Consider the following 10,811-nt stretch of genomic DNA (forward strand, 5'->3'; position numbering starts at 1 on the left):
GATGACACCAAATGAGACGAGGACCCGACAAGGGTGGGTGGAGGGGCGCAGGATGGGGGGCCAGAATCCAAATAACAACAAAAAACAACGCAGCATGGTGGGCGGAGACACAGGAAGGAGCCGAATGTGGGTCCGGAGGTCAACATCGGCACAGAAGCCGGGCTGCGAGAGGCGGCGACAAGGAGTCTCTGGGAGAATCTGGAGGAGCACTAGGAGGCTGGTTCTCGGGATGACCACTAGGGGGCGACGAGGAAACATTGGGAACACTAGGGAGCTCGGAGGAGGGACTAGGGAGCTTGGAGGGGACGCTAGGAAACTCGGAGGAACTAGGAAGCTCTGAAGGGGCCGAGAACCCACTAACTGGGCCCGAAGGCTCACTTACGGGGACCGGCCACGCCATCAGCCGCACCGCCTGTCAGCCCGGTGTCAGGCGGACTGCCTGGAAACCCATCACCATGGGGACTGGAGCGAAGGCGGGAGTGGGCTCTGTTCGCCGAGGGGCTGGCGCAGGCTTAGGAGTGACGGCTGCTGTGGGCGTGGGAGCGGCAGCTGTAGCGGTGACGACCGGAGGTGTGGAGGACGCAGGGGCTGGAGGCACGGAGACAGCAACGGTTGAAGGTGTGGCGGGGGCAGGAGAAACAATCTCTGGAGCTGCAGGAGAGTGGGCTGCTGCGGGCTCTGGAGGTGCTGGTTCCGGAGACGCTGGGTCTGGGCTGGCGGAGAGATTGTGCAGCTTGGGAGGCAGAGTGTTGCCTTCTTTAGAACGGCAACCGCCGTCAGGCGCTCCCACTCTGCCTCCTGCTGCAACTCCGCCAGCCCCAGGTGCAGAAGTCGCAGGATCCAGTAGTCCAGCATAAGGACCATGCATGTGGCAATGACCAGGCGCTGACGGGCGGAATAAGGCTGGTGGAGTTAAATACACAGAGGGTAATAAAGGAAACGAGACACACCAGGGAACAATCAAGGGGAGGACAGGACAGCACAGGGACTCAGAACACAGAGAACTCAAAAATAAACACAAAAAACTCAAATCCCGACAGAAGGTAAGGTAAAGTTGAGAGAAAGCTGGCTACAATGGTGCACACGAGAAAGTTTTTTTTCTTCTATGTTCCTTTTTTTGGATTCATGGTCAGTGGTCCCCAATCCTTTTAGTAACGCGGCCCGGTCAAGACTTCGAAAATTTGCTGCGGACCGGGGGGATGGGGGGTGGGTTGCGCGCCATGACGGAAGTATTTAATTATTTCTTCCGCGGCCCGGTACCAATTGGTCCACGGACCGGTACCGGTCCGCAGCCCGGGGGTTGGGGACCACTGCATTATAGTATTGCTTCTTACAAAAGGTTTGAGAGTCACTCTCAGTCCTTGTAAAAGTTTATCTGAAAACTCTAAAGTTTTAGATAAACTTTAGAGTTTTGTATTTTTCTTGCAGGGAGCGACCATAAATCAACACAAGAAATACACTGCTCAAAAAAATAAAGGGAACACTTAAACAGGTGTTTAACACTTAAAGTGTTCCCTTCATTTTTTTTGAGCAGTATACTAGTACATACTAGTTTTTTTTGTTGTTGTTTTTTAACAGGAAGCAGAGAGGAAATGGGCAAAGATAGGGGGAGAGGACATGCAGCAGCGATCTTAACATCAGAAATCAGAGCCGATGTTGCCTCAAGGATCCCAATCTGTTTGTCTCACTTACACGTTTCAGCTCATGAAAATATTGTAAGGTCATACTATTAGGTTTCAAAAATCTTTCCTCCAGATAGGCTCACCTCTTAAGGAGAGGCGGGTCTGCTACTTCCTCTGCATCAATACAGGTGGTACATTTCAAGCAAGAACCTGATTAACCCAAAGTGAGGCTGGAATAAACTCACAGTGAAACTACAGATGCTGGTTTGTTTTACTGGAATAGTTAAATATTGTATATGAATAGTGCCAGCTTAGATGTGAATGACGTGAGCCGCTTACTAAATAAAAGACTTCACACTGTTTTCGGTTAGGAACAATTTTAAGGGTTAGAATATTTGCTCTTAACACAGGTGACTGTCGCTGGCAGATGCATCCTCCTTCATCAAAACAAAACAAAAACTCAGTTTATGTAATAAACTCTAAACTCAGCAGATGGTCCTTGCTGCAAGCTGATGCTTATGATATATTCCCTGATAGAAATGCTTTTAGATGCATCAGTCAAATACAAACTTTTGCATCCTATTTCCATCAGCTCCCAAAAAAAGAATAAGACATGTGGCACTGTGTCTTATTCTTTTTGTTTTGTTATTGTGTCAAGAGATGCAAATACTTTGTGTTTTGCAGAAGGGGTTGCATGAATAAAGGCTGTCATTCACTCCTCTGTTCTTCCTGTTTCAGAGTTATTACTTTTTGCTCACATTTTAACATCCATCCTTCTTACATGTTTATCCCTGTTGGGGTCATGAGGGGTGCTGGTGCCTTTCTCCAGCGGTCAACGGGTGAGAGGTGGGGTTCTTGTTTCACTGATGCAAATCAGATGAAGAAAACTGACTTCTGTAGAAGCAACAACAAATTTGCATCAGGGTGTAATCTTGACGGGGGGATGATGAGAAATCTGAACTGACAAGAGCGCTACGAAATATGTAGTAAATGGCGCCATCTGCTGGCTTTTGTGAAGATTACAAACAGCTGTCTTTTTTTCTTTCTTTTTTCTTTTTTTTTTTTTTTTAAATGAGTGGTTTGAACCGACAATTGGGTCAGATACTGTGACCCAGTCAAGAAGAAGATAGGAGGTCAGGAGCGTCATTACCTGTCCATCCGCCCTTTTAAACTATAAAAAAAACACCTTATCAGACTTTGCTGAACTTCTTTTGCAGAATGAAATAAGAATTACTAAGAGACAAAATTATGCTAAATAACTCTCTTACTTGGCATTGTCACCAGCGTATTGCTCTCTTGTCTTTGGGCACTTCGTGTTCCTTTATGTGTTGGAGTGAGTCATACTTTTTGACGGCACTTGGCAATTTTTTTTTTTTCTTTATGACCTGGAAGTGCATGATCCTCTTACAGTCCTGCAAAAGTGTAAACAAAAAAACCACTGCTATTTCACTTGCAATGTGGACTACTTTGATCTCTAGCTCAAATTCTTTGATCGGTCAAACCGGAACCAGACTTTTCTGTAGCGCACTCAGTCTTTAAAAACACCATTTGTGGAAACAAGACTACTTTAGACTGTTAGAAGATGCAAGTCCACTATATTATTCAAGGAAGAACCCCCACTATCCACCCTATCCGTTGAGTGCAGAAGAACCCAGACTTCAGCGCTCAGCACTGAAGTTTGGGTTCTTCAGCGTAACTCTTAACTCACAGTTAAGATCAAACTCTGAGTTAAGAGTTTGATCTTAACTCAGCAGTTTTTACAACGTAGTCTGTCTACCAAGTGAAATTTACTGACCAAATCTTGTGAAATGAAGAAGCCTAAGTCATTTTCATTGCTGAAAGAGAATCACACGTTCATTGCGGTGAAAATAAATATATATTAATTAATTTATATTATATTTGTGGACAAAGTGTGTGGCACGTAAAGGATATTTTAAACCAGCTTCAGTAGAAAGAAAAGGGAAAGAAGCCTTTCCCTTTTCGGTGATCAGACCGCTTAAAAGCAACGGACAAAAAACAACTGCCAAATGATTAGACGGCTCCGTTCAAGACGTCCGGCTGTGTATTCTGTCGGTTCTCCAGAAGTGACTCTGCGGCTCGAGTGCTTTATCTATTCTGTCGAAGTGATGGAACGCCCTGGCTCGGTAGCAGCGCTTGATGTTTGGGCGGAGAAGACCCGTCTTGAAACTGGAGGTCATCAGGGAGGGATGTCTGTTTTAAAACTCTCGAAGCAGAATGGTGACAACTCTTTTCAGCTTGAAAGTGAGATCTTAAACTTTCTGACAGCATGATATAATCTCCTTCCCCTTCCTCGTGGCTGAGAAGACCCATTCTTGCATAATTCATTGTGGTACTGATTTGGTTTTCTACTTGGGGCATTTTTTTGCAGTGCTCTATGAGGCATCAGACACACTCTTTCAATAATCCTTTCTGAAAATGACTCGCACGCAAATTGTGCCACTACTGGGTGAAGTTAAAAGAGCCACACACTCTGGTTAAAATGCTAGGATTTTGCAAAAAAACCTTTTCTGTGACATACTTCCTGCATTACTCAACTGAAAAATCCAAACTAATACATTAAGATATCTGCATTTTTTTTTGTATTATTTAATCTCAATTGCATCGTCAAACGTCTGACCAAAGCAACTAACAAAACGGTTTCACTAGAGGACAATTTTATAATAGCCAAACCAAAACCCCAAAATCGTTCAGAAGTTCAATTGGGACACCTGATGAGACCCGCTGCAAAGAAATATTTACTGTTTTTCTCAAATTAAATGATTAAAATTCCATATGAGTCACAAAAGTTTATTAACTTTGTCCTAATAAGAGTCTGCAGACTTGTTGTGTCCACTGCTTAATGCCCTGATATAAATAACCCCCTCACTGCATAACGGAGAAGTCGTGACCCCGGCTGGGCGGGAGCGGGAATTTCCCAATTGTTGCTCTAATTCTGACGTCCATTAATGTGGGCCAAGATGAAAAACATGTCATCTATTTTAGTCGGCGGCAGATGCTGGGGTCCTCACATGCTTTTCCGCTCCGACGCTGTGAAAGTGGGCCGCGCGCGTCACTGCGGACCTGCTTCACAACAGGCTCTGCTTTTTTGGGAAAATACCAGCGCAACTTAATTCAGATTTTACCACCAAGAAAAGGTGCAAATACATTCGAGTTTTTAAGTGGTGGATTTATAGATCTGTTAAAATTGCATGAAGTCCAGCAGAAATTATTCTATCTGTAGCTGTGTTTCCAGTACAAATGTGTGCAAATCTTTGCTAATATTCTGCTAATGTTAATGCTAAAAAAAAAATAGAATTTCACAATTTTGGTGTTTTCATTAAATGACAAATAAAATTAAAATCACACCAGAATGTGTTTGCTCACACAATAAGTCATTAAAAATTATGTCAGCGACAAATGCAAATAGTTAAATGAGATACAGTATATTTATAAGTCAACTATTAAGCTAGCGCTCATCATCTGTCGGCCATCAGAGGAGACGTCGGCGTCTTGTCCAGGCGTTGGGGCGAAAATCCCAGTATACTTCGAAGCTGGTACGTATACGGCCACCTGCATCCACCTTATCTGAAAAAAAAAACAAACTACAAACCGCAAAGAAGGCTACTTCCTGTCGTCTTCTTTGTGGTTTCCACCAGTAGTAACGTTCATCACGGGCCTCGTGCGACACGAAGAGAGTATCGCAGTTTTGCGAAATGCAACATTTTCAATACGGCTGAGGTAAATCAGCAAATTTGATTCAGGTGTGTTGGATCACGGACATGATAATGCTGGTGAACAGGAGCTCCTGAGTGCTGGAGTTGGAGACACAGGAGCCTGGTTTACCTAAAAAAAGAGACTTAAAAAAAATTATCCTAAAAATTGGTTCTAATATTTTCATGACATTTTATTTTTAAAAAAGTCAATTTTCTGTTTCATTTCTGCTAATAACCATGTTCTTACAATGTTGCCACCACCACCGTGCTTCACCATAGGGCTGACTTTACCAAGGACTCGCTCACACCCCGACATTTCATTTTATTTTGAAGAAAAAAAGCAGCCATCTTTGTAAAGGTAATGAATGCTCAATCTAACGTTTAAATACAATTTACTTCTAATTCATTTGCATTCACTGCTAAATGTAGAGGTGAGCAGAGTACCCAGAAACCGTACTCCAGTAAGAGTAGCTCTACTTCTACATATTTTTACTCAAGTAAACGTAAAAAGTAGCCGTCCAAGAAATTACTCCAGTAAAAAAGGATTTGGTACAAAAGTACTGACCAACTTATCAAAAGAGTCATTTCACATTTAAAAATGACATAATTAGACGAGATGGACCAAAATATAAAGTTAAGTGAAAATTTTGATATTTTAAGTATGAAAATGACACTAATTCATATAATTGACAAAATCAGGCAAAATAATATTTTTCCAAATCAGTTTCTTCCAATAAAAAAAAACTTATGAAACTTTAACAAAAACTGCAGGTGTTTGTGTCTGTGTCTGGTGAATTGTTTTGGTTAAAACATATTTGTTTGGTTTTTTTTATTCAAGGGGTAAAGAACCCGGAAAGTAAGAGTAGCGGTACTTCATAATAAAGTTGCTGTAACAACCTTCCAGAGCCCTCAGGTTCTTCTGGTTCTGCTCTGCATCCCCAGAACCAGAACCAGAACGAGGAGAAGCAGCATTCAGCTTCAATGCGCCACAAATCTGGAACAAACTTCCAGAAAGCTGTAAAACAGCTGAAACACTGACTTCCTTTAAATCTCGTCTAAAAACCCACCTGTTTGCAGTTGTATTTGAAACGTGATCGATTGCGAATGTCATGTTTTGATTGTTGATTCTGTTGCATGACTTTGTGTTTTGGTTATGATGTAAAGCACTTTGAAATGCCTTACTGCTGAAATGTGCTATACAGATAAAATTTGATTAATATAATAAGAAAAGCTTAAACACTACAGCGTAGTAAAATACTCCTAAAAGTCCTTCTTCCCCCCCCAAAAAATGTTACTCACGTAAATGTAATTGAGTAAATAGAGCAATAGTTACTATCCAACTCTGGCTAAATGTGAGCTTTGGAATCAGAGGGGAAACTAAAAGCATTCAAGTTGTCCGGAATTGGGGGGAGGGGGGGGGGAATGTTGAAAGACGACAATGGTGTTCACGTGATATCATATATTTAGCACGAGTCACGTCCTTTGCATCATCACCGGCTGCTGCTAGATGCTCACAGGTGCTTCCGAAAAGTTTCCCACGTGACCTCCCCCTCCCCTCCACCCCCTCAGTCCGTCATTGTTTGAAGTCTTCACAAAGACGCTTCCACCGTCCATCAGCGTCATGCTTCGGGTCGGTACCAGAGACCCACGCGCTGGATGAATGGCGGGTTATACGCGCGAGCTGCTTCTTGCTTCTTCCACACTTCCAGCGCTTTCATTGGCCGTTCTGTTGATGTGTGTGTGTGTGTGTGTGTGTGTGTGGGTGGGTGGGTGGCTGGGTGTGTGTGTGTGTGTCACAAAGTTTTCTCGCTCATTATCACACCTTACGGTGGAGTGTTCGGGAACACACACCGGCCGGGCCAGAGCTGCTGCTGCGAGTCGATGCGAATTAAACGTGGGTGTGATGATTTTCCGGGACTCTGAGGAAGGAGGTCCGAGAGAGTTCACGCGCATAGACCTTCCAGCTCCGCAGCCAGAGATTAATCTGCGGGGAGAGATGGCGGAGGAAGTCCTCAACGATTTCTACCCGGATTTAAACGAGCTGGAGAGCAAGGTCGGGAGGAAAACGCCGGAGAGTCTCCTGGCTTGGATGAAGGACGCCGCGGACCGCGAGGGATGGACGGCTGACCCGTCGGGCCCCTCGGATCACACCTCGGATGGCTTATCTGATAAAATCAACACCTTAAAACAAGAGATGGTAACCTTCTACCGACGCGTCAAAACAAAACTCGTCTAACTCGTCAGCGCGATCTTTGATCGGTTCCTCTGAAGCGATTCGCTCTCTTTCGCTTTACCGGCTCGTTTATTTTCGTGATTGTTGCGGCTGCCACCTGTCCCCTCACCTGCACATTCTTCCCACCGGTCCTTCCTCATTCCTCCTTTTCAGCGTTAAAGTTTCATTCCATTTAAAATAAACATATAACGTTCCCCTGGCTGCGTGACACATTTAATCACTTCTCAATTTTCCGGTTTTTTTTTTTATTTTAATTAATTTCATAATTTTGATTTGGTAAAATACTGTCTTTGCAACAAAAAAAAGAAGAAAAAAAAGCTACGTTTAATATGATAAAATAAGTTTGGATATAGCCTCTTATTACTTTCACTTTGACGGGTGATTAATTTTTATATTTTCCTAATGTAAAAGAAATACTTGATTTTTTTAATTACTATTATTTACTAATATATATCATGCTTAGTTCTTAATTAATATTACTCGTATTATCAAAGCACAGACAAGATGTTTCCAAGTTGTTTGACATTTCTGGTTGATTGCTGACTGTTTTTTTATTATTGTTTTGTGCACCTATAGGCCAGCAGGTGTCAGCGTAGTGATCCTGAACTCTGCTCCTCACGATAGGAATGCACGATATGGCAATATTTAAATAATTTATCATGATAACAATAAAAAAAAAATGTTAAATAGCACTTTTAAAAGCTTTGAGAACATAAATAATAAATCCAAATCTTTAAAAATTGCAGTTATTAAATTAGCTGTTTTTCCAAACTACATTTAATTGTATTTTCAAGATTTTTATATATATATCTATATTTTATTTTTTACTGCTCTTCTAGGACTTACAGGGAAAACATATTTTCATAGATATCAATCCCAACAATTCTTTGTCTTTTGGAATTTGCAAAACGTTTCCACGGTAAATTAAAACAAAAAAAGTATGATAATTTCAAGACGTATCAATAACTACTTCAATAATTGCCTGGCATGTTTTAGGTACTTAAAAATACGCTCACTTGACTTAAATGTATGGATCTTTTTTCAATTTTTTTATTAGCACCAATAGATAACATAATGCTAACTAGTTAGCTGAGTTAGGTGTGAAATAGTAGATACATATTTAAAGCCTGCCGGTTTTAGGAAGTGATTCATTGTGTAAACCATCAACACACATGTTGGCGACAACCTTGAATGAAAAGGCAGAGATTCAGTAACTTTTCACACAGACATGTAAAAGCATCCGCTCTGTCCCTGCAGCGGTGGCTCCGCTGTGCCGACGTGAGGATCCTGCGGCAGCTGTTGGCCGTGCACGAAGGCATCGAGGCCATGCGCTGGCTGATGAAGGAGAGGGGCCTCCAAACCAGCCGGTGCAGCAGCTTATCAGGCAGCCTGAGCAGCTTGGTGACCATCGAGGAGCACGTTCCCTCAACGTCTCCCTGCAGGTGTGTTGAGAGGCTGCAAAGTGCGAAGAGGAATCAGCTTCAGAGACTAACAGAAGTATTTTAAAGTCTATTCTCTGAGGGAGCAGGTGGGAGGACTTTAGATGTGCTCTATCGTCCTGGTTTTAGTGAGAACACCAGCAGCAGTGATGAGACACTGTTGCAGTAATCAATGCGACTAAAGAAAAAGGCATGGATGAGTTTCTCTAGATCTGGTTGAGTCATTAGTCCATTAATTCTAGAAATGTTCTTCAGGTCGACTTTGTAGCTGTCTTTATGTGACGCTGAAGGTCCTGGTCAGAGTCCATCACTACACCAAGATTTCGGACCTGATCGCTAGATGTAATAACTGAATTTGCATCCTGACTCTTGTTGGTTTAGAAGATTAGCTTCTTTATTTTTCATCCCCAATAATACATCATTTCAACAGGTGAAGAAAAAAAAATTGGTTTTGAGTGAATTTCCTGAATTTTATTCACATTTCTATAAAGTAAAGATTTCTAGATTTGCGCAAACCTAGAACACTTTCCCTGAACATCATCTTTTACAGATTAGCGAAATTAACAAGTTATATTAGGACTTTCCTTTCAGATTATTCAAAGTATAAATTTCTGTTGCTTCCGTTATTTCCACAGAGAAGACCCAACTCCTGCCTTCCCTCAGAGCATAAGGCTAGCAGCCAATACAACACCAGCAGATCAAAACCCATCTGAGACGTCTGAACCCCAGTCTCCCTCCAAATCAATCCTAGTTGAAAGTCACGCTCAGGTTCCGCTTTCCGCCGCCAACAGTTTGGTCAGCGCTGACGCACCCAAGTCGGAAGCCCCAGAGTCGGGTTCGGCGCGGTTCCACATCATTAACGGCGCCGAGACCATCAAGAGAGCTCTGCTCAGGTCCAGCAGAAGAAAGCAACTGAAAGCTGCCGGCCAGGATGCAGGAGAGAAAAACTCTGAACGTCCAACTCAGCAGAGTTTATCTGTGTTCAAGAGACAGGAAGTGAAGAAGGACGAGGATGAGGAGGAGAGTTCAGCTGGTGGGGAGAAAGACTTACTGGGTTATGATGCTCAGTGGTCCTGGGTGGAGTCCAAGGATGATATCACATTTTTATGATCTTCCATGCGGACACTTTATGTTAAAGCTTTGCCTTTTAAACTGTAAACTTCTGGAGAGACGGTGGAACTTAAAATGAACTTTGACACCGAGTGAAACTTGAACGTATTTAATGCGGATTTATGCTTCAGACCAACTCAGGAAGTCCTGTTTGGAGTTCTCCACAAGCCAGGAGGACACGGCAAATGTTCATTTCGAATTTGGTTCAAAAATACTTTATTGATCCCGGAGAGAAATGAAATAACCTCACATACATATACATAAACAAGTGGGAAAAGGTGATATTATCAGATGAGACCAAAATGAACTTTTTGAACTAAATGCTAAACAGTTTGTGGGATAGAAAGTCAACAATGCGATATGATGACTAAAGGTGTTTCTAGAAAGTATTGACTTTGGGGCTGAACATAAATACACCTCACACTTTTCAGATTATTTGTACTAAATAAATAAATTAAACAATTACAAAGCCATGCACTCCTTTTCCTTCCTCTTCACAGTTAGGCACTGCCCTTAAATCTCTCCCAAAAATCTTAATGGTGCACAGCTGATTCTAGACAAAATTCTATCTAATATGCATACATATGCCAGTAAATGGAATTGCCATTTAATTAATTAATCGTCCAATTAACAGTTTCTATGTTTGGATAATAGTACCATTGTTATTCATTTATAAATCTACTACTAGTCCAGA

General features: G+C 42.2%; 1 protein-coding gene across 2 annotated transcripts; it reads left to right on the plus strand.

Moving 5' to 3' along the window:
* The first annotated feature begins 6,487 nt into the window (after window positions 1–6,487).
* On the plus strand, window positions 6,488–10,590 carry LOC114145913 (leucine rich adaptor protein 1-like). Of its 2 annotated transcripts, none has more exons than XM_028019594.1 (3): window positions 6,488–7,532; window positions 8,826–8,987; window positions 9,722–10,590. In XM_028019594.1, the coding sequence occupies exons 1-3, from the start codon at window positions 6,996–6,998 to the stop codon at window positions 10,115–10,117; spliced, it is 1,095 nt and encodes a 364-aa protein (XP_027875395.1). In that variant the 5' UTR covers window positions 6,488–6,995; the 3' UTR covers window positions 10,118–10,590. The 2 variants fall into 2 exon arrangements, with proteins under 2 accessions (XP_027875395.1, XP_027875394.1); XM_028019593.1 differs by having other exon boundaries at window positions 6,494–7,532; window positions 8,826–9,010; window positions 9,643–10,590.
* Window positions 10,591–10,811: the final 221 nt, after the last annotated feature.

The sequence above is a fragment of the Xiphophorus couchianus genome, chromosome 6, assembly GCF_001444195.1.
Source record: "Xiphophorus couchianus chromosome 6, X_couchianus-1.0, whole genome shotgun sequence".
In the NCBI taxonomy this organism is placed as follows: Eukaryota; Metazoa; Chordata; class Actinopteri; order Cyprinodontiformes; family Poeciliidae; genus Xiphophorus; species Xiphophorus couchianus.

Excerpts from the sequence above, each read along its gene's own strand:
- LOC114145913 (XM_028019593.1), top strand. The coding sequence starts at position 6,996 with ATGGCGGGTTATACGCGCGAGCTGCTTCTTGCTTCTTCCACACTTCCA. Across the intron at positions 7,533-8,825 it reads ACACCTTAAAACAAGAGATG|CGGTGGCTCCGCTGTGCCGA; the intron begins GTAACCTTCTAC and ends CTGTCCCTGCAG. Across the intron at positions 9,011-9,642 it reads CCCTCAACGTCTCCCTGCAG|AGAAGACCCAACTCCTGCCT; the intron begins GTGTGTTGAGAG and ends TTATTTCCACAG.